Genomic DNA, 24,009 nt, shown 5'->3' with positions numbered 1-24,009 from the left:
CAGCAAAGTGAGAGCAATGACGTGGTGCACATATCTGCATATATGTGACATACTATGCAATTTTCTGGGACCACATTTGACTTTCAGATCTAAGGCTAAAAAGTATGCAGAAGTACAAGATAATCTAAACTGTTCCCCTCCAATGCGTCTCCATGCGTTCACTTCCTTCACGTGGCCCTGATTTCCTGTTCTAAAAACACAGCCTGAGCGCAGCTCACAAGACAGGGGCAGTCCCAAAACAAAAACGGGCCAGATCAAGCGAAATGTCAAATGTAGCCCCCCCCAAAGAAATGTTAATTGAAAAAAAGTTAAAACGAAACGAAGTGCAACTTGTTTGCAGTCTTTCCAGCTTCTGCTTGAAGTTAATGTGTTAGCTGTGTTGATGGCTAAGCTCTTCTGAACACCTGTGTTCTACCGAGAGAGCACATGTTCTATGCGAGGCGAAATCGTGCCTCATTAGCTCATTGTTATGGAGGTGTCCAAATAAATGTCACAAGAAAACAGCTTAAACAAATGCAGCTAACGTTACTGTTGTTATTCTGTCTGCACTGTTTGACGTGACTGCAAGTTAGCCGTACTTGGCTAGCTAGCAAGCAAGGGAAAAGAACGTCCAGGGAGTATGGCAATGTAACATTTAGAACGAACTACTGGGTCACGTCCATAGATACAGAACAAAAAGACTAAACAACAGTCACGTCTCCGGCAACCGAACCTGCTGGCTTGGGTAGCAAACCCTAGATTTGTGTCGGGACTACATCTTGTGGAAGGATGAAATATTATGAATAAATAAATTAAACTATGTCAATCATTATTTGAATATATTGGTAACCCGTTGTATAAAAGTGAAAATGCACTCTTAGCCGGTGTTATTGGCTAACAACACCTGTGCCAACATATGCTCCAAACACCGGCTTCTTGGGCATATCATTTATGTAGCCTACGCTCTAGCTCCCCCTAGCTGCATTGCTGTGTGAAAAGTGAGTCGTCTGTAAGGCCAGAATTCTAACTTATCTTTTTCTTGTCAAATCACACAAATGCCAAATAACTCAACTCTTTTTTTACCCAGAATTTTTTTATTCAAACGTGTTTATTCCTGCCAAATCACAACGATAGATGGAAGTAGAGTTGTTGAATGAAGAATGTTTGCAGTAACATTGACATCATGAAATAAAATACATATTTTCCAAAATGTTTTATTAGATTGGAGAACACATTGGGAGGGATCTTAGACGATTCCCAATACAGAATCAGATCCTTGACATGTTGAGCTTATCAAAGATCCACCACCATATTTTACAGTAGAGGATGGATAAACATTTACAGAATGGTTACCTGGAGGAGGGTTTTGTATATACACTACCGGTCAAAAGTTTGGGGTCACTTAGAATGTAATTTACAACACTAACAATCTCTACACTGTATTTCTGATCAATTTGATGTTATTTTAATGGATTTTTTTTGTTGCTTTTCTTTCAAAAACAAGGAAATTTCAAAGTGACCCCAAACTTTTGAACGGTAGTGTATATATATATTTTTTTTATTGGATTTTTTTTCTAGTCCAGGGGAGAGTCATGTAATTGATGAAAGCGTTTTAGAATGAGTTGCTTAATAGGCTATAGATTGACGTGTGCCCGATGCTGCCCCTCAACTCTGATTCTCTGCTGGGCGCGGAATATCAAGTGTGCTTGCAGGCTATTTAGTGTGGTTCAATCAAATGATCCATAGCCTATAGAATACAAAGTGCCTGCTCAGAGAAGCATAGAAATTAGTTATATATAAAGTTATATTTCTAAGATGGCTGCTGGGACGGTGCAAATAAAACTGGGTTGTATTACACACTGCAATGGATATTCCAACCCCGGCCTGCTCTGCTCATCCAAAACGTTATTGTGTGCTGCCTAACCAATGGATATTCCAACCCCGGCCTGCTCTGCTCATCCAAAACGTTAACGTCTTGCGCACAGACTAGCCTATAGCCTATATTCTGTTCAGTTTGAGGAGAGCGCAAAGATGGAAGTCAACTTTGATAGCTTGTTACTACTATAATATATTTGATTAAAAACAATATTTTTTCTTGCCAATGATGTATTTATCAGTTATTGACCTCACAATAAGCCAGATGTCAGTCATTTACATTGTGGTGCTGAAACTTGAAGCAGCAGCCGTGGCACAATCAATTGGAAATGGACAGCTCCTGGTGCTGAAAGTAGGCAAATTAGAGTAGGAATAAGAGAGCTTTGTATTTCTTCCTATCTATTTTTTAAGATAAATAAAAACTGATGTGATTATATAAAGTGATCTATAACAGTGCTTTGGTCCGCGATGCGATGCTCTCTCATTGCAAATAAGACACTGATTTGGCATTGGAGAAATATGATATCCAACAAATGTAAATGCCAGTGGTGGGTCTGGCATCTGCATATGCAGAAAATAACCCCGTACCTACTGTAAAATGTGTTATGGGGCTATTTGGTTTCCACTGGTCCTGGGGCCCTTGTTAAGGTCAATGGCATGATGGACTTTACCCAGTACCAGGACATTTTAGCCAAAAACCTGGTTGCCTCTGCCAGGAGGCTGAAACTTAGCTGCAAGTGGATCTTCCAGCAAGACAATAACCTCAAGCACACTTCAAAATCTACAAAGAAATGGTTAACTGACCACAAAAATCAACATTTTGCAATAGCCAGCTCTATCTCCGAATTTGAACCCAATTGAACCTGTGGTTTGAATTGAAGAGGGCAGTCTTCGCAGACGAAGAATATCAATAATCTGGAAAGATTCTGTATGGAGGAATGGTCTAACATCCTTCCCAATGTGTTCTCCAATCTCATAAAACATTATAGAAAAAGGCTATGCCGTTATCCTCACAAAGGTGCCGGAGTATTGAAAAGAGGGGTGCCAATAATTTCGACCCCATCTAATGAGAAAAACAAAATCTCTTTCTTTGAGCAGTTGTATTAGTATAAAATCATATCATTTAAAAAAATTTGGGAGCATACATTATAGCTCAGTAATTGTATCATTTTTTTTATAGTCTTTTTTGCTCATCTTTATCAAGTGTGCCAATACTTTCCATCATGACTGTATATGTGTGTGGTCACTCACTCATCCCCGTCACGCCGGCTGGTGCGTGTGTGTATGTAATAATGTAATCTTTCAAGTTTATCTTCACTTCTCTGTTCTGCTCCGACCAATCAGTGTTCTTCATTTGCTGTTTTTGATTGAGTCAGGCTTGTCGTCTGAGGGAAACAAATCCATATTGAGGATATTGAGGCAGACCAATCAGTGCATTCACACATGATCAACATTTTACTGTTTATCTAACCGTTATAGGTTAACGTCTCACCTTGTCGACCATTTCCTGCATTTTGTGGATGAGGGTGAACATGTGACCAGCATCCTCCTTCAGCTTCTTCTCATAGGATGAGCTTCGAAGTTCCACCTTCTCCAGCCTGCTGCTAAGACCCTCCTCCTGGCCCTGAGTGACAGCCGCAGCATCCACTGAGAAAGAATAAGAGAGGGACAGTGAAGAAACAGGAGCAGAGAGGGGGAAGAGGCATAAAAAAAATGGTTAGCCAATAGAAGTCTATGAAATTAACAAGATATATAATAAGAGTCTAACAAAATGTGTTTAAGTGTGTGAGAGAGAAAAAAAGGAGGTGTGTAGTACCCAGTGCGTCCTGTAGGGTGGCGATGCGTAGCTCCAGGGCGTTCCGTGTTCTGTCTGCTGCTTCCAGGGCCTGTAGCAGGCTGGGGATGTTTACCACACTGCCCTTGTAGGAGACCACCTCAGCCCCCACAGCTGCAGCTGGCCCCCTGGATCCCCCAGACTTCCGGCCACAAGCCTTCTCCTTCTTTGTAGCTCCACGAAACAACCCACGGTTACCTGAAGACAAAGAGAGACTTCATGTGAGTGTGTGCGTGTGTCGGTACTCACCCCTGCCCTCTCACTCATTGGGGACACACTGATAACAATTAGAAAAATACTGAACGTGGGTGTGTGTCTAACCTTCCATGCTGATATCAGGTTCTGTGTGTTCTGTGTCCTCCCAGCGAGAGGCTAGCATCCTGTATGGACATTGCCCCTCCACACACACCTTATTCAACAACACCTGGACTTGGGTGGGTGTGAGCCACAGCCCTAGAGACAGTAAGATGTTGTGAAGGTCTGCTTGTCTGAGGCCGCCAGTGAGCCGTTTGTCAAAGAACACACAGGCCAACAACACCCTACGAGACAGCACCTAGAGAGAGGGAGAAAGAGAGAGCAAGAGGGAGAGCGAGAGAGGTAGTTAGTAAGGGGAGAGAGAGGAGAAACCATGAAGCATAGCCACGGGAAGATGTTGGGGGGAGAGATACCCCTTTTTAATAAAGCATTGCATGCATCTATAATCGCATCTGTGTAGTGGCATACAGTTGAGCAGAGGCATTTTTGGAATTTCCACACTTGAGATTTTTTTAGCAGGGTCCAGATTTTTGGAGGCCTTTTATAAACGCATTTCCTGCAATTCTACGTAATTTACATGACAGAAGACACTGACAAACTGAAATCAAAAAACCCGGTCTTGAATGCAAACAATAGCCCTGGCCAATGAAGAGACACAGATTGTACAATATTAGGATACAGTGCCTTTGGAAAGTTTTCAGACCCCTTGACTTTTCCCACATTTTGTTAAGTTACAGCCTTATTCTAAAATGGATTCAATACAACAATGTCCTCAGTAATCTACACACAATACCCCATAATAACAAAGCGAAAACAGGTAATCAATTTGAGCAAATCTATAAAAAATAAAAAACAGAACTACCTTATTTACATAAGTATTCAGACCCTTTGCTATGAGACTTGAAATTGAGCTCAGGTCCATCCTGTTTCCACTGATCATCCTTGAGATGTTTCTACAACTTGATTGGAGTCCACCTGTGGTAAATTCAATTGATTGGACATGATTTGGAAAGGCACACACCTGTCTATATAAAAGTCCCACAGTTGACAGTGCATGTCAGGGCAAAAACCAAGCCATGAGGTCAAAGGAATTGTCCGTAGAGCTCCGAGACAGGATTGTGTCGAGGCACAGATCTGGGGAAGGGTACCAAAATATTTCTGCAGCATTGAAGGTCCCCAAGAACACAGTGGTCGCCATCATTCTTAAATGGAAGAAGTTTGAAACCACCAACTCTTCCTAGAGCTGGCCACCCAAACTGACAAAGCTCTAGAGTTCCTCTGTTGAGATGAGAGTCTTCCAGAAGGACAACCATCTCTGCAGCAGTCTACCATTCAGGCCTTTATGGTACAGTGGCCAGACGGAAGCCACTCCTCAGTAAAAGGCACATGACAGTCCGCTTGGAGTTTGCCAAAAGGCACTCAAAGACTCTCAGACCATGAGAAACAAGATTCTCTGGTCTGATGAAACCAAGATTGAACTCTTTGGCCTGAATGACAAGTGTCACGTCTGGAGGAAACCTGGCACCATCCCTACGGTGAAGCATGGTTTTGGCAGCATCATGCTGTGGGAATGTTTTTCAGCAGTAGGGACTAGGAGACTAGTCAGGATCAAGGGAAAGATGAACGGAGCAAAGTACAGAGATCCTTGATGAAAACCTGGTCCAGAGCGCTCCGGACCTAAGACTGGGGCGAAGGTTCACCTTCAGCAGGACAACGAACCTAAGCACACAGCCAAGACAAGGCAGGAGTGGCATTGGGACAAGTCTCTGAATGTCGTTGAGTGGCCAGGAAGAGCCCGGACTTGAACCCCATCGAACAGCTGGAGAGACCTGAAAATTGCTGTGCAGCAACACTCCCCATCCAACCTGACAGGAATTGAGAGAATCTGCAGAGAAGAACGGGAGAAACTCCCCAAATACAGGTGTGCCAAGCATGTAGTGTCATACCCAAGACTCAAGGCTGTAATTGCTGCCAAAGCACTGAGTAAAGAGTCTGAATACTTATGTAAATGTGATGTAAAAAAAAGAAATGTAATAAATTAGCATACATTTCCAAAAACCTGTTTTTGCTTTGTCATTAAGGGGTAATGTGTGTAGATTGGGGGGGGCTGTAAACCTAACAAAATTTGGAAAAAATCAAGGGGTCTGAATACTTTCTGAAGGCATTGTATATATATTTATTATAGGCTAAAGGGCTATTAAATGACCTTTCCAGTGGCACTAAAGATGAAGCCTATGCTACTCACCGGGGATAAGCTACTTTGAAAAACAGTGCTGTTTGCTCATAATTGGGAGTTGAGAAATATTGTTTTAGGTTCTACAGACAGATTAGGCATTTGCATTCCAAACTGTACGTCTGTCCCGTGATTGTCTTTTTAAATATGCGAAAGACAAACTGACCGCCGCAACCAAGTTTACTAATACAATCCATAGATGGCAGTTCCCATTCATGTCAGTACAGGCAGAGATTACTAATGTACCCATGAGTTTAACAGTCAAATTGCCAGGGTTAGAGGTTCCAAACCCTTCTATGGTTGATATGTCTATGGCCATAAAGGAACAAGCGGTTCTATATTTGGCTCATGTGCTGCCCACATTGCAGCCTTACCGACTTTACACAGAATGTACAAAACATTTAAAATACCTGCTCTTCCATGATACTGACCAGATCAATCCATGTGAAAGCTATGATCCCGTATTGATGCCTTATTAAATCCACTTCAATCAGTGAAGATGAAGGGGAGACAGGTTAAAGAAGGATTTTTAAGCATTGAGACATGGATTATGTATGTGTGCCATTCAGAGGTTCAATGGGCAAGACGTGCCTTTGAACAGGGTATGGTGCCAGGTGCACCTGTGTGTATCAAGAATGCTCCACCACCCAAAGGACACCCAGCCAACTTGCCTCAACTGGGAAGCATTGGAGTCAACAATAATTTTCTGAGGGGGGGGGGGGTGCAACTCAATATTAGGAAGGTGTTCCTAATGTTTGGTATACTCAGTGTATGTGCTTGTGATCAAACTTCATCTACAGCTATTTTTTAGAAGCTATTGATCTCCTGTGGCTAAATGATGTGTAGTATTTTCAATTATTTTATTTATGTCTGTTCAGACAGGAGTAACATTTTTGGCAAAATTATTTAGAGGGTGCTGCAGCACCCCTACTTCCCACGGTGACTCTATGAAGTATAGTAACTTCTAGGGGGCCCTAGTATTTACAGTGTATGTGGGCCTTACATTGTGCTTTAAGAGGCCGTCTGAATTCTCACTAGTAATTCCCTCCTCTCCCAACATCTCTGGGGGAAAAAATAAGGAGAAAAGAAAGCAATTTTAGTACACACACAGCTTCTGGCATTTAACTTCCCCCAACCCAGTCTTTTCAGATCTTCATACCTCTTTCTCCCTCTCCCTCTTTCTCATCTATCTCTTCTCCATCGTCATCAGTCTCCTCTGCTGCTGTCCCTCCACTCTCTCCTCTTTCCTGAAATCTTTTACTCCTCTCATCCCGTATTCTCTGCTTTTTGTCGTTCTTTATCTGGTCATCCTCCTGAAAAAGAGATTGGAGAATGTAAGCAGGACTAAATCAGGTGTAGTGAAGAAAACAGGTAACATGTTCATTTGTGTGTGTGTACCGTGGGTGTAGGCGTTAGAGAGCAGAGACAGCGGTAGAGCAGTAGACCAAAGTCCCTCTGAAGCATCTCACAAAACAACTCTGCCAGCAAGCCCACCTAGAGAGAGAGGCATAATCATTTATGTTGTATCATGACAACTAACCTACTCCAAAGCGGAGTAGTACAGTATATCTCAGTGTAACTCAGTGTGGTCTATGGGAGTACTTTACCTCAAAGGCCTCCTTGGTTGTGGAGGTGTGGGGCTCCAGGAGAGAGGAGAGGGGGACGGGGCAGAGGGCTAGCCCAGGACGAGGCCTTGCAACCAGGCATGGAGCGGCAGGGAGAGGGGCCCCTTCCTCCTGATAGACAAAGAGACAAACACGCACAAGGCAGCTTTAGAATGGCTGTGAGTTGTGACTTGCCTGATGACTCATATTGAAAGTAATTCCGCTGCTCTATCGATCGCTACATACATTCAGTCTGAGACTGCCATCCTAGAAGTCGTTTGCAGTGACGTCAAAGTGAGAGCCGCTGTACAAAACAAGTCATCGGAGACTGGATCGTCTCTAACCAATCAGAGTATCAAAGCCAATTACTATTTCCAAAACGCTGCTTTACCCACGTGTGTTCAAGCTCTGTCCCAATCCATCAGTTTCTGGGACCAATCAGAACGGTCTGAATCTGTTCGCATTCGAGAAGTCGTCGGGAAGGAGATCAAATCCAGACTATTCGTAGATTTGATCTGGGCGTGGCGTTTAGCCAGAGTGATGTGAATGGGTAGCCAGGTAAAGATGTGACTACTACAGGATATGTATCGAACTCTCACCTCACACACACACACACACACTCACCTCCTGAGTCCTGAGTGTGCTCCAGTCGTCCTCTGTAGGTACGATCCGCCAGACATCAGGTAACAAAAACACCACCGTCTCCAGCTTCCCCTCACAAACATAGCTCAGCTCAGCCATCTTATACCTGAGAGAGGGAGTTGTTCATCCCATTGTAAATGGAGTGCCACACAGTGTTGAAAAGGGGAAAACAAAACAAGCATTTGATTGGCTGGTTTACTACCTGGCTGTATGAGAGTCAAAAGAGTGTGTGAGCATAAAGATGTGCTTGTGTGATCATGAACATGCAAGTGTGTATACTGACCACTGGGAGCAGCCGCTGAGGTCCAGTCCACTCTGTTCCCTCACACAGCGCAGGGCTGTCCTCAGCAGTGCCCTGGGGTCCTTCAGCGGACTGGGACCCCCGCCATCTGTCTCAAGACACCACGGACCCCCAAGGGCCCGAAACTCACCCCCTACCTCCCCCAAAAGGAACTGACAGAGAGGGGAGAGAGATCATGTACAGTTGAAGTCAGAAGTTTACAAACACCTTAACCAAAGACATTTAAACTCAGTTTTTCATCATTCCTGACATTTAATCCAAGTAAAAATTCCCTGGTTTAGGTAATTTAGGATCACCACTTTATTATAAGAATGTCAAATGTCAGAATAATAGTAGAGAGAATGATTTATTTCATCACATTCCCAGTGGGTCAGAAGTTTACATGCACTCAATTAGTATTTGGTAGCATTGCCTTTAAATTGTTTAACTTGGGTCAAACGTTTTAGGTAGCCTTCCACAAGCTTCCCACAATAAGTTGGGTGAATTCTGGCCCATTCCTCCTGCCAGAGCTGGTGTAACAGTCAGGTTTGTAGGCCTCCTTGCTCGCACACGCTTTTTCAGTTCTGCCCACAAATTTTCTATGGGATTGAGGTCAGGGCTTTGTGATGGCTACTCCAATACCTTGACTTTGTTGTCCTTAAGCCATGTTGCCACAACTTTGGAAGTATGCTTGGGGTCATTGTCCATTTGGAAGACCCATTTGCGACCTAGCTTTAACTTCCTGACTGATGTCTTGAGATGTTGCTTCAATATATCCACATAATTTCCCTTCCTTATGATGTCCTTCCTTCCTCATGATGCCTCAAACCCTATTACAGGGGCTGAGTCACTGGCTTACTGGGGCTCTCTCATACCGTCCCTGGAGGGGGTGTGTCACCTGAGTGGGTTGATTCACTGATGTGGTCATCCTGTCTGGGTTGGCGCCCCCCCTTTGGGTTGTGCCGTGGCGGAGATCTTTGTGGGCTATACTCAGCCTTGTCTCAGGATGGTAAGTTGGTGGTTGAAGATATCCCTCTAGTGTTGTGGGGGCTGTGCTTTGGCAAAGTGGGTGGGGTTATTTCCTTCCTGTTTGGCCCTGTCCGGGGGTGTCATCGGATGGGGCCACAGTGTCTCCTCACCCCTCCGGTCTCAGCCTCCAGTATTTATGCTGCAGTAGTTAATGTGTCGGGGGGCTAGGGTCAGTTTGTTATATCTGGAGTACTTCTCCTGTCCAATTCGGTGTCCTGTGTGAATTTAAGTGTGCTCTCTCTAATTCTCTCTTTCTCTCTCTCGGAGGACCTGAGCCCTAGGACCATGCCTCAGGACTACCTGACATGATGACTCCTTGCTGTCCCCAGTTCACCTGGCCGTGCTGCTGCTCCAGTTTCAACTGTTCTGCCTTATTATTATTCGACCATGCTGGTCATTTATGAACATTTGAACATCTTGGCCATGTTCCGTTATAATCTCCACCCGGCACAGCCAGAAGAGGACTGGCCACCTCTCTTGGTTTCTTCCTAGGTTTTGGCCTTTCTATGGAGTTTTTCCTAGCCACCGTGCTTCTAAACCTGCATTGCTTGCTGTTTGGGGTTTTAGGCTGGGTTTCTGTACAGCACTTTGAGATATCAGCTGATGTACGAAGGGCTATATAAATAAATTTGATGTCACCTATTTTGTGAAGTGCACAAGTCCCTCCTGCAGCAAAGCACCCCACAACATGATGCTGCCACCCCCGTGCTTCACGGTTGGGATGGTGTTCTTCGGCTTGCAAGTCTCCCCCTTTTCCCTCCAAACATAACGATGGTCATTATGGCCAAACGGTTAAATTTTTGTTTCATCAGACCAGAGGACATTTCTCCAAAAAGTACGATCTTTGTCCCCATGTGCAGTTGCAAACCGTAGTCTGGCTTTTTTTAATGGCGGTTTTGGAGCAGTGGCTTCTTCCTTGCTGAGCGGTGTTTCAGGTTATGTCGATATAGGACTCGTTTTACTGTGGATATAGATACTTTTGTACCCGTTTCCTCCAGCATCTTTCACAAGGTCCTTTGCTGTTGTTCTGGGATTGATTTGCACTTCTCGCACCAGAGTACGTTCATCTCTTGGAGACAGAACACGTCTCCTTCCTGAGCGGTATGACGGCTGCGTGGTCCCATGGTGTTTATACTTGCATACTATTGTTTGTACAGATGAGCGTGGTACCTTCAGGCGTTTGGAAATTGCTCCTAAGGATGAACCAGAATTGTGGAGGTCTACAATTTTTTTTCTGAGGTCTTGGCTGATTTCTTTTGATTTTCCCATGATGTCAAGCAAAGAGACACTGCGTTTGAAGGTAGGCCTTGAACTATATCCACAGGTACACCTCCAATTGACTCAAATTATGTCAATTAGCCTATCAGAAGCTTCTAAAGCATGACATAATTTTCTGGAATTTTCCAAGCTGTTTAAAGGCACAGTCAACTTAGTGTATGTATACTTTTGACCCACTGGAATTGTGATACAGTGAATTAATCTGTCTGTAAACAATTGTTGGAAAAATGACTTCATGCACAAAGTAATGTCCTAACTGACTTGACAAAACTATAGTTTGTTAACAAGAAATGTGTGGACTGGTTGAAAAACAAGTTTTAATGATTCCAACCTAAGTGTATGTAAACATCTGACTTTAACTGTATTTAGTATGTAATTATGATTTGACCAAAGTTGAGGTGTATAGTGGGCTGTACCCAGTCACAAAGTAACCGTCCTCACCTTGATGAGAGAGGCAGGGTGCATAGCACCCTCCTGCTGTTCTTTCCTGTCCTGCAGCCCACAGCACTGTCTGTACAGCTCCTCTGAACTGGCCATGGACAACAGCAGCACCTGTGTGACACACACACACCATTTAGGGGTTCCCGAGTGGCGCAGCGCTCTTAAGCATTGCATCTCAGTGCTAGAGGCGTCACTACAGACACCCTCGTTCGAATCACAACCGGCCGTGATTGGGAGACCCATAGGGCGGCGCACAATTGGCCCAGCGTCATCTGGGTTACGATTTGGCCACTGTAGGCCATCATTGTAAATAAGAATTTGTTCTTAACTGACTTGCCTAGGTAAATAAAAGGTTACATTTAAAAAATATATATACACTACCCGTCAAATGTTATAGAACACCTACTCACTCACGGTTTTCTTTATTTTTACAATTTTCTACATTGTAGAATAGTGAAGACATCAAAACTATGAATTAACACATATGGAATCATGTAGTAACCAAAAATATTGTTAAACAATTCAACATATATTTTATATTTGAGATCCTTCAAATAGCCACCCTTTGCCTTGATGACAGCTTTGCACACTCTTGGCATTCTCTCAACCAGCTTCACTTGGAATGCTTTTCCAACAGTCTTGAAGGAGTTCCCATATATGCTGAGCACTTGTTGGCTGCTTTTCCTTCATTGACTCTGCGGTCCAACTCATATCCCAAACCATCTCAATTTGGTTGAGGTCGGGGGATTGTGGAGGCCAGGTCATCTGATGCAGCACTCCATCATTCACCTTCTTGATAAAATAGCCCTTACACAACCTGGAGGTGTTGGGTCATTGTCCTGTTGAAAAACAATGAGAATGGGACTAAGCCCAAAACCAGGTGGGATGGCGTATCACTTCCTAAGGCTTCCACTATAGATGTCAACAGTCTTTAGAACCTTGTCTGATGCTTCTACTGTGAAGTGGGGCCGAATGAGAGGGGATTGAGTAAGGTCTACCATGACCATGCGCGTTCATGTGAGAGTGAGCTCTGTTCCATCGCACTTCTGAAGACAAAGGAATTCTCCAGTTGGAACATTATTGAAGAATTATGTTAAAAACATCCTAAAGAGGCCTCCCGGGTGGCGCAGTGGTCAAGGGCACTGCAACGCAGCGCTAGCTGTGCCACCAGAGACTCTGGGTTCGCACCCAGGCTCTGTCGCAGCCGGTCGCGACCGGGAGGTCCGTGGGGCGACGCACAATTGGACTAGCGTCGACCGGATTAGGGAGGGTTTGGCCGGTAGTGATATCCTTGTCTCATCGCGCACCAGCGACTCCTGTGGCGGGCCGGGCGCAGTGCACGGTAACCAAGGTCGCCAGATGCACGGTGTTTCTTCCGACACATTGGTGCGCCTGGCTTCCGGGTTGGATGCGCGTGTGTTTCGGAGGACGCATGGCTTTCGACCTTTGTCTCTCCCGAGCCTGTACGGGAGTTGTAGTGATGAGACAAGATAGTAATTACTAACAATTGGATACCACGAAATTGGGGAGAAAAAGGGGGTAAAATAAAAAAATAAAAACATCTTAAAGATTGATTTAATACTTCGTTTGTCATGTTTTTAGGGACTGTAATATAACTTTAACTTTTCGTCCGTACTTTCCGCTGGACTGGCCCGCGCTTCGTGAGTTTGGAAAGTGTACTGAACGCTAGAAGAACAAGGAGGAATTTGGACATAAATTATGGACATTATCGAACAAAACAAACATTTATTGTGGAACAGGGATTCCTGGGAGTGCATTCTGATGAAGATCAAAGTAAGTGAATGTTTATAATGTTGTTTCTGACTTCTGTTGAATGCACAATATGGCGGATACATTTTTGTCTTGATTGGGATCTGAGCGCCGACCTCAGATCGTTGCATGGTTTGCTTTTTCCGTAAAGCTTTTTTGAAATCTGACACACATTGAGAAGTGCATCTAAAATTCCATGCATAACAGTTGTATCTTTTAGCAATGTTTATGATGAGTATTTATGTAAATTGATGTGGCTCTCTGCAAAATCACCGGATGTTTTAGAACTACTGAACGTAGTAACGCACTGTAAACTCAGATTTTTGGATATAAATATGAACTTTGCCTAACAAAACATACATGTATTGTGTAACATAAAGTCCTATGAGTGTCATCTGATGAAGATCAAAGGTTAGTGATTAATTTTATCTATATTTCTGCTTTTTGTGATTCCTCTCTTTGGCTGGAAAAATGGCTGTTAATCTGTGAATAGGCACTCACCTAACATAATCATTTGGTTTACTTTCGTCGTAAAGCCTTTTTGAAATCGGACACTGTGGCTGGATTTACAACAAGTGTTTCTTTAAAATGGTAAAATACATATATGTTTGAGGAATTTTAAATATGGGATATCTTTTGTTTTGAATTTGGCGCCCTGCAGTTTCACTGGCTGTTGAGGTGGGACGCTACGTCCCACGTACCCTAGAGAGATTAAGTGTGCCTTGAATTATAAATAAATCACAGTGTCAGCAGCAAAGTACCCCCCACACCATAACACCTCCTCCTCCATGCTTTACGGTGGGAAATACACATGCGGAGATTATCCGTTCACCAATACCGCGTCTCACAAAGACACGGCGGTTGGAACCAAAAATCTCCAATTTGGACTCCAGACCAAAGGACAAATTTCCACCGGTCTAATGTCCATTGCTCGTGTTTCTTTTAGTAGTGGTTTCTTTGCAGCAATGCGACTATGAAGGCCTGATTCACACAGTCTCCTCTAAACAGTTGGCGTTGAGATGTGTCTGTTACTTGGAACTCTGTGAAGCATTTATTTGGGCTGCAATTTCTGTTAACTTTAATGAACTTATTCTCTGCAGCAGATGTAACTCTGGGTCTTCCTTTCCTGTGGTGGTCCCCATTAGAGCCAGTTTCATCACAACGCTTGATGGTTTTTGCGACTGCACCTTAAGAAACTTTCAAAGTTCTTTACATTTTCGATATTGACTGACCTTCATGTCTTAAAGTAATGACATTTCTCTTTGCTTATTTGAGCTGTTCTTGCCATCTTAAAAGACTTAGCATTTTACCAAATAGGGATATCTTCTGTATACCCCCCCTTTTGGTTACTACATGATTCCATATGTGTTATTTCATAGTTTTGATGTCTTCACTATTATTCTACAATGTAGAAAATAGTACAAATAAAGAAAAACCCTTGAATGAGTAGGTGTTCTATAACATTTGATGAGCAGTGTATATAATAAAATCCAGTGGGCAAACAAGACACACAGGTGGTGAATGGGAAGGTGAGAGTCAGAGTGTTTGTTTGGTGTGCTTTACCTTTACAGTGCACTCTGCGCCCTCTCTCTCAGTTTGTATGTGTTGGTCAGGCTCGACGGGGCCTATGTGGTAAAGGCAGGGCTGTGGGAGCGGGAAGGGGAGGGGCTGGGAGGGAGGAAAGCTGTCAATCCAACTGATTGACAGGTGGCAGACGGATGGGGGGAGAGGGAGATGGGGGTAGCGACGCTGTAGCTCTAGACTGTCACAGGACACACTGGGGGAGACGGCAGGGAGACAACGGGTTGGAGATTAATCGATTACCAAAATGACAGATTCTTTGATTGACTGATTGCATAAATAAATAAATAAATAAATGACAAGTGGACTCACCAATCCCTGGGGAAGCAAGAGAAGAGGGCGGGACTCTGAACTGGGGTAGGGGAGGTCTTTTTGGGGTGTGCACCCTTATCCTCCTCCTCCTTCCACCTCCTCCTCTTCTGGTCACAACCCCTCACTCCGCTGTCCTCCCTGACACACACAAAATAATATTGCACACAATTGATTTTCCCTGGGGTGAACAAAGAGACAGAACACACACAGACACACTCACCGGCGGTCTCCTCGTCTCCCTGCCTCAGCAGGTCTCTTCCTGATGCCTCTGCCCCAGCCCTCAAACTGACCCCCCCATGATGGAGTCTGCAGCAACCCCGCTGAAAGTGAGAGAGGAAATCAGAAAATAAACAAACACTATTCCCTACATAGTTCAAGTCTTCTGTGGCTGTATATGGCCTTTCTGTGACCCTAGGACCTAGGTGGCTCAAAAAGGACCTAGATGGACCAAAAAGGACCTAGGTGGATCAAAAAGGACCTAGGTGGACCTAGGTGGACCTAGGTGGGTCAAAATGGACCTAGGTGGATCAAAATGGACCTAGGTGGATCAAAATGGACCTAGGTAGATCAAAATGGACCTAGGTAGATCAAAATGGACCTAGGTAGATCAAAATGGACCTAGGCGGATCAAAAGGACCAAGGTGGATCAAAAGTAATGCACTATATGGAGAGAAGGGTGTGATTTGGGACAGGTTCACTCACGCTTGGCCACAGTGTGAAGGATGCTGGGGATGAGAGGAGGGATCTTGGGAGATTTGAGGAGAGGCTGCGGCTTGCTACCCAGAATGCCCGGTTTCTGTGCGTGTGCAGGCATCATGGAGGGCAGGAGAGGACGAGGAAACTTTGTCGTCTGAGAAGAGATGGAAGAAGAGGATAGAGTATACCTTTTCCTTATCCCTATTCAACCCTCTTGTCTGACACACTATTTGTTAACATAACAAATCAACCACTCAGGTGAAATATGAAATTCTACAAAATCACTGTCTGGTCCTTCTACAGTAATCTACATTACCTACAGAAACTCTACCTGTGTGTCTTTGGTCAGGCTCTGTACTCTACCTGTGTGTGTTCCGCGAGGGTCTGTACTCTCTGGGCGCTCCAGCTGTGTGATTGAGACAGATCCAGGACAGCCTTTACCAGCACCCTCTCCCCCAGTGCCGGAACTCTCCCCTTCACCACACTGACACACACACAGAGTTAACACAGTACATACCACCAGTTGAATGACCTCATAGAATTGAATAATTTAGTAAATGAAAACTGATATTTTAGCTATATTGCTTACACCTATCCAAGCCTCTCAAATCGACAGATGTGCATAATAGTGGGTTAGGGGTCCATTTGAGATTGGGGCATAACTACTGGAACTTGGTATTAGTCCTTTGTACCTCTTCTGAAAACGCACTTCCTGGTCCACCATCCCATAATGCTCCTGGAGCTGGGTCACAACCCCAGTGAAGACACGTTGCTTCATCTGAGAGCGAACACAAACACATCATTATAGATGCATTACACACACACACACACACACACACACACACACACACACGTTTGTCTTACTTGGCTATCCATGTATCTGCTCAGTATCACTCCTTAGCTGGATCGGTCTGGACCTACTTCTTTCTGGAGCAGACCTGACACACAACCATAGAAATATAATTATTCTAGTTGTTTCACTATATTGGATCACTCCAATATATTGGTATCACTCTGTGGTGGAGGGATACATCCGAGGTGAGGATTTACAGATTTACTTCCGTGTACACCTGTGTCACGGCTGGGGTCCGCCTCTATATATAGACACACGTTCTCTTTCATTTTCTCGGCAGACGTCCATATGGTTTAAAGTACAAACTTTCTCTAGTTCGCTTGATAAGTCACTGGTAAGTGTAATATCTTGCGTGGAAGTATACTCACTGGCTGTTTGCAGCCTGGAGCAGCTGGCCACATGGCCGCCTCTCCTCGAGTGCTTCACTCGCAGCGCGCGGTTGATCTGTATCTTCCGCCCGTGGCTTGTCGTACTTGTGTTTCGTTAGCATTACACTACGACTCCGTGTGCATCCATTAGTATGGTGGCTCGTTGCCACAAACTGTAATTTACCTTACACAACTTGCCCATTAGCTTGTTCAATGTGTGTGTTGTGAATTGGTTCTCTGCTAATTATCCTGCAAGGTTTTTTCTTGTTCTTTCCCCTGCAGAGTGTAAGAGTATTTTAGTGGGCTTCCACTACGTTGAGACATTAACTTTGAAGTTCCTTAACGAAGCTACTCCATGATATAGTGCTGTTTTTACGGCTTGGATATTAAAAGGTAATAAATGCAGTAAAAATACAAAATAAAAACATACAAATTAAATCCATTACCTGGTTGCTGTTTTTTTGTCTGCCTGTTTTTCCCACATGGGTCTTCCCCGGTTTTTGCAGAGGTACTGGGTAAGTTACCCCTCGCCGGGTTCCTATTCCTCTAAGTGGGTCACGACATAAGCCCTTCCAGGGTGTCGGATCCCTGCGCAGTGGCCTTGTTGGCTTGGCTGAGCTTATGGCTTCCCTTTGTGACAGATGTGATGGTGGCTTCCCCCCTGGGGATCTGCATACCTCGTGTATGCACTGCCTGCGTTTGAGCCACACGGAGAGGGTGGTGGAACGCCCTACTGGATCCCTGTTTTGTGTGGTGTTCTCAGAACGCCTGCTCCTGGCGCGAGTGGGTCGGCCAACCTCGGGCTCAGGCTGGGGACGAGCTCCCTCCCTCAGGAGTGGTGCGCAGCGAGCTGTTAATCCCGCTACTGGGCCCAGTACCCCTCCCAGGAAGCGTGGCCAAAGCCACCTCAGGCCTCTCTACTGGGCCCTTCTGCTGCCAGTCCTGGACGGGGGTATGAGTCAGACCGCTGGGACTTCCTTGAACGGAAGGTGCATGCCTTGCATCAGGAGGTTGATAGCGTCGATGGCGACGACAGCTGTTCCCTGTTGGCAGTGATAGGCTGTTCCTGGGGGACGATGCTGGCGCTGTTCACCACCATGAGCGGGGCGACCAGGCAATCAGAAGCTGGCAACGGGGCTTCATCGCCCCCAGCAGCTCGAGAGGCTATGAGGAGCCTACTCACTCAGGTAGCCACTGAGATGGACATCAAACTGGTGGACAGTGAGGACTCTCAATCTGTCCCCATCTCTGCTGAGTTCCCGCGAGGCCTTGCATGAAGGCTGGGCCTCTGCCTGGGGGCGCTTCTGACTCACAGCAAAGACTAGACCATGGAGATATGTTGGGGACGTGGAGTCACTCGGCCTCCGGAAGTACCCGACTATGGACAACATGGTCCTGCCATGGTCCTCCTGGACCAAGGGATTATAGGGTGGAAACCGCGACTGAAGCCGGAATCCCCGAAAAGTCTTTGATGCAGACTTGAAAGCCACATATGGGTCCCTCTGCTCTCTTGGCCACCTTACCAATACAGCCATGCTGCTGCAGGCCTACCTGCAGACTCTGTTGCCCCGACTGCAGGAGGGCACAGAGGAGCTCCTCTGGGAAGCGATGGAGATGTCTCGCCTGCTCTCCCTGCTCTGTTTTTTTTTTCCAGAGGTACTGGGTAATTTATCCCTCACCGGGTTCCTATTCCTCCAAGCAGGACACGAAATAAGCTCTTCCAGGGCGTTGGACCCGACGCCCCTCCGTGGCCTTGTTGGCTTGGATGAGTTTATGGCTTCTCTTTGTGACAGGTGTGATGGTGTCAACCGCCACCGCCATAGGGACGTGCCTGGGGGACCCAGGCGCTCGGGGCACCAGAGGAGAGGCAGGCCCCGGCAGGACCCATAACACACCCTTCCCCGATCGCTTCGCCCGGTATCAAAGGGCAAAGTGGGGTACCCACAATGCGAGGGGTACCGACTCCAATTCCAGTGGCCGACCCCCGAAGAAAACCCTGCTGATGGAGATCTCCTCACTCCTGGACAAGGGTGCCATCCGCAGGATCGAGACATCAGAAAGGTGGGTTCTACTGGTCCCAAAAAGATAGAGGGTTTTGACCAATTATGGACCTCTGCAACCTCAATGGGTACTTGAAGGTACTGAGGTTCCACATGCTGTCCCCAGCCCACTTGTTGCAGGCATGTCCAGGGACCAGTGGTATGTGACGCTGGACCTGAGGGATGCGTACTTCCATATTCCTGTTCACCCAGCTCACTTGCAGTACCTCCGATTTGCTTTCGAAGGGACGGCTTACGAATTCAGGGTTCTTCCCATCAGCATCACCTTGGCACCCTGCACTTTCACACAAAGTGCATGGATGCTGTCCTGGCACCTCTCACGTCCCAAGGATTGTTGATCCTCAATTACCTGGACATTTGGCTGATTTGTACCCGACCAGGACCCAGGTCCTGTCAGAGAGCGATGCTCCTGACCCACATCGTCGGGCTGGGCATTACTGTAAACGGCAAGAAGAGTCATCTGATGCCCACTCAAAGGGTGGCTGAACTGGACTCAGTCCTCATGAGAGCACGCCTGTCCATCAGAAGGGTTCAGGCGATCTAATCTTGCCTTGAACACTTTCGGCAGGGGTGGGTGGGTGGTATCCGCCCTGACCTGCTAACACCTGTTGGGCTTGCTGGCAGCGGCCACGTTGCGGATTCCCCTGGGCCTGCTCCATCTCCGGCCTCTTCAGCGGTGTTTCAACTTCCACTAGCTGCACCCGAAGCGCCAACGCCAACTGCGGGTGACCTCACAGTGCCTCAAGGGATTGTTGAAGCGGAGCTGTCACTACTTTCTCTCAGGTGGGGTGGAGATGCTGAGGATGTGCCGCCGGGAGCTGGTCAGCACAGACGCCTCCCAGATCGGCTGGGGGGGGGACGGGACATGTCCTGGTGAGAACAGACAACACCACAGGGTGGCCTGAGATCCCACCGCCTCCATCTTATGGCATGAGAGCTCCTTCTCTGGGCTCAGGGAAGTCTAGTGTCTCTACGTGCAGCACACTGGCATCCTGAATGTGGCTGCGGATTAGCTCTCGAGGGAGGGCCCACCACCTAGGTACGGGAGCCTACATCCCCAGGTCGTGCAGCACCTGTGGGTCAAGTTCGGTAGCGCGCAGATGGATCAGTTTGCCTCCATGAGCAATGCACACAGCCCCCTGTGGTACTCCATGTCGGATCCACCAGGGCCTCTAGGATTGGATTCTCTGGCTCACGATTGGCCAGGGCTGGAGCTTTTCGCATTACCCCTTCTTTTTCCCCTGATCCAGGCTGTGCCTGACAGGACCAGGATGGCGGAGCATTGTCTGCTGCTGGTGGCCCCATACTGGCCCAGACAACCCTGGTTCAGCCTTCTCCTGTCCCTGTTGTCTGGGACACCTTGGCAACTGCCCCTGAGACCCGACCTGCCGGGGGAACTCTGTGGCGTCTGAGACCGCACCGCTTCAGTCTGTGGGCTTGGCCGTTGAACGGTGGTCCATGTTAGGACTACAGGAGGACGTAAAGAACACCATGCAGAGCACAAGGGCACCGGATACAACCGCGGCATACCAGTTGCGCTGGCGGTTTTTCTGCTCATGGTGCACTGGTATTGAGGTTGTGCCCGAGTCATGCGGGGTGCAGTATGTTCTCCAATACCTACAGTCTCGCTTGGATGAGGGCATGGCAGCCTCTACACTGAGAGGGTATTTGGCCGCTATATCTGCTTGCCATGTGGGGTGGATGGACAGGTCAGTGGGGCGCAATGCCTTGTTCTCCAGGTTTATGAAGGGGGTTTGTCGCCTGCATCCCACTAGGACCCGCTCAATGGTGAGCTAAGATCTGGATGTGGTCTTGGCAGCTTGGCAAAGCCGCCTTTCGAACCGTTGGAGTCTGCCTCAATGAAACACCTCTCTATGAATGAAGGTGGTTTTCTTAGTAGCGAAGAGGGTGGGTGAGCACCATGCTTTTTCGGTAAGTTCTGAGTGCTACCGGATGGAGCCCGGTGGGAGGAGTATATCTCTCCGTCCCAACCCTTCATTCCTCCCGAAAGTTCTGCTTACAACCCCCCGGCAGTGGCGGTGGAGTCTGGGCCTCCCTCCGGCATGGTGTGCCCTATGTGGATACTGGCTGCCTATGTGGAGCAGACACGGTCAGTGAGATCAACAGACCAGCTCTTTGTCTGCTATGGTGAGAAGGTCCTGGGGGCTGGGCTATCAAAGCAGAGGCTCTCATTGGATCGTGGACACGATTACGGTAGATTACCGCCTGGCTGGAATGCCAGTGCTGGGATCTGTGGTGGCATATTAAACACGAGGTGTGGCTGCGTCCTGGGCACTCCTGAGATGAGTGCCCCTCAGTGATATATGGGCTTCCTCTTATGCCTTTACTAGGTACTATCAGGTAAATGTGGCACCTCCCTCTGCGGTTGGTTCAGCGGTCCTGGGCATCATCTCCCCTTCCGGAGACTGTGCTGGGATCCCTCTTCCACAATGACGACCCGTGCGTCTCGGTCCCACGCTGGGACTTTGCCACTGGCTGGCCAGTTCCCTCTACCACCGACTAATCTGGTACGGGTATACCAATATATTGGAGTGATCCAATATAGTGAAACATATAAGGTTTCATATGTAACCACGGTTATGTGAGCTATATGGATCACTCCAATCCTCTACGGTGCTAGAGGCGCCTCAAAAATGATGTAGAGAACGTGTGTCGCAGCCATGGGGTCTATATATAGGGGCGGACCCCAGCCGTGACACAGGTGTACACGTGAGTCAATCTGTAAATCCTCACCTCGGATGTATCCCTCCACCGTGGAGTGATACCAATATATTGGAGTGATCCATACGTAAATCTTTGTTCTTTTTACACATGACAACCACTCAATTAGCCCACTTCTGATTCTCCCCCTTTCTCTGTGAAGTTCACTTTCCCTATAACCACTGGGTCACTGGTTCAAAATTCACTTGAGCTGTTACCCCTCAATCACTACATTGAGATAGCAAATCTACAGCATGCATGTAGTATCTGCCTACCTATCCATGCTCACGAATATGTCATGTTGCTGATATTATTAAGCAAAAGCCCATAAATGGCTAGATATATTGCTTGGTTGGCAGGAAAACTGCAAGAGGGTCTTTAGCCCAGGAAGGGTAGAGGGTCGTCAGACCTTTTATGGTGTAAAGTACATACTAAACCAAAAAAAAAAAAGACTCCTCTTATAATCAACTGGACCCAATGTTCAGGTCAATAGAAATATTAAAAATAATAATTATATTGAGCCCAGATGGTTGACGCCATGGTGAATAATCTAGCTAGTTAGCTAAAACTCATGGCCAATACTTTACGCTGTAAGATCTGTGCATCATTGATTGGAGCATAAGAACCTGGGCTAGCTAGCTAACTGACTAGATGAACGAACACATTCATCTAACGTTGATGATCCTGGCTACTACAAAAAAATGTTAGCTAGCTTCAATACTGGTAGTTATAATTGAGATTATTTGTAACTACCACCACCAAACGGTCACTTTGGACACAGCGATCTAGCTAGCTATACGTTTGTAATTATGATTTCGAAAAAATAGCAAATTAGGTAGCTAGCTAGCAACAGTACTCACTCTGACACAAACTCTCCTTGCAATCCTTCTCTGGCAAAACGTTAGTGGTTTTTATGTTTTGAAGTGGAGCAGTCGCTACATGAGGTGTAATAATTACGCAGATTATGTTGCTAAAAGTTTCATAAACGGAAGAAAACGTAACGAAACGGGGAGGCACCTACGGCTAATGATTAGAACACTAATGTGCGGAGCCAAAGAGGAAGAGGCGAAGCAAGGGACAACTGGGACAAAAATCTATATTCTCCAGCAGGTGGCGTTGATTCGTTTCTTTCGCTCACCAAGTGATGCATTTTTGTATGGAGGTCAATGAGAGAGTGCCGAAATTGGTCAACAAAAAATGTAATGGCTTATTTGCTACGTGTAGCTTATTTGATCGAATATAAGTATCGTAATGCTTAGATTGTTACGAGTGTTCTGATATAAGTAGGACACGTGAAATCCCGCCAACTTTGAGAATAATACATAAATCATTGGAAAAATACTTTATATCTGCCCTCTCATTGGCTAGAATGGTCCCACCTGATCTTGCCTCCTTCCGACTGCCTTCCATCTTTGAATACATTTATTTTCAACATTAGAGCGGCCAGTTGAGTATCTCGCCAATAAAATGGATAATCTGTGGTTGACTACATTAAAATGGTGGAAGCCCTCAATGGCGCTGGCCATGCTAAAACGGCATTTTGGGCCCTAGAGGCCTCTATCATCTAATATTTGTTATAACTAACCCATTGTTCCACCTGTGCTATTATTGGGTTTATTTGACAGTGCCTACTGACGCATCTACAAATAACCTTGTATCATTACTAACTACCCATTATTATTTGTAGGTCAGTCAGTAATAAATTACCCATGATACAATACGGTTTTGATCCTCTCGAACATTTTTTTAATTTTTATTATTAATATCAAATCAATACATAAAGCACATGAGGGAACACAAGCATACATATATTACAAACAATAGACAATCGAGCTAGGGGGTACAATATCACATTACAATTACACAAGGACCTTAAGGGACATGCATATACTTACAATTCTAACAGCTTTTTTGTTAGTAGAGCATTTAACCGTCTTAAAATACAGTTCAATTTCTTTTTGTAGGGTACGAAAATGTGGTTTTCTGTTTGTAAATTTACATTTGTGTATATGAAATTTGGCCAAAAGAATAATGAAATTAATTACATAAAAATGATTCCGCTTATTTCTATTGTATGTAAAGAATCCAAACAGTACATCTCTCCACAATAGTGTAAAATCTTCATAAATGTGTTCAATTATAAACCTACTGATGTCTTGCCACAGTTTTCTTACATGCATACAATGCCAAAAAAGATG

At 45.8% G+C, this 24,009-nt stretch overlaps 1 protein-coding gene across 2 annotated transcripts; it reads right to left on the bottom strand.

The window, feature by feature from the left end:
• Window positions 1-1,051: 1,051 nt before the first annotated feature.
• ccar2 (cell cycle and apoptosis regulator 2) lies at window positions 1,052-22,890 on the bottom strand. 2 transcript variants are annotated; one of them, XM_029649814.2, is made up of 19 exons: window positions 22,672-22,890; window positions 16,674-16,747; window positions 16,502-16,587; window positions 16,173-16,293; window positions 15,816-15,963; window positions 15,334-15,433; window positions 15,114-15,251; window positions 14,784-14,997; window positions 11,451-11,561; window positions 8,706-8,875; window positions 8,405-8,528; window positions 7,784-7,912; window positions 7,575-7,670; window positions 7,336-7,489; window positions 7,180-7,238; window positions 4,010-4,241; window positions 3,671-3,886; window positions 3,347-3,501; window positions 1,052-3,239 (listed from the first exon to the last, which is right to left on the bottom strand). In XM_029649814.2, the coding sequence occupies exons 2-19, from the start codon at window positions 16,683-16,685 to the stop codon at window positions 3,195-3,197; spliced, it is 2,310 nt and encodes a 769-aa protein (XP_029505674.1). In that variant the 5' UTR covers window positions 16,686-16,747; window positions 22,672-22,890; the 3' UTR covers window positions 1,052-3,194. The 2 variants fall into 2 exon arrangements, with proteins under 2 accessions (XP_029505674.1, XP_029505682.1); XM_029649822.2 differs by lacking the exon at window positions 22,672-22,890 and adding an exon at window positions 17,031-17,049.
• Between the last annotated feature and the right edge of the window lie 1,119 nt (window positions 22,891-24,009).

This window comes from Oncorhynchus nerka, linkage group LG4 (genome assembly GCF_034236695.1).
Source record: "Oncorhynchus nerka isolate Pitt River linkage group LG4, Oner_Uvic_2.0, whole genome shotgun sequence".
In the NCBI taxonomy this organism is placed as follows: Eukaryota; Metazoa; Chordata; class Actinopteri; order Salmoniformes; family Salmonidae; genus Oncorhynchus; species Oncorhynchus nerka.
The sequence above is the reverse complement of the archived record's forward strand: the minus strand, read 5'-3'. Positions and strand labels throughout refer to the sequence as shown.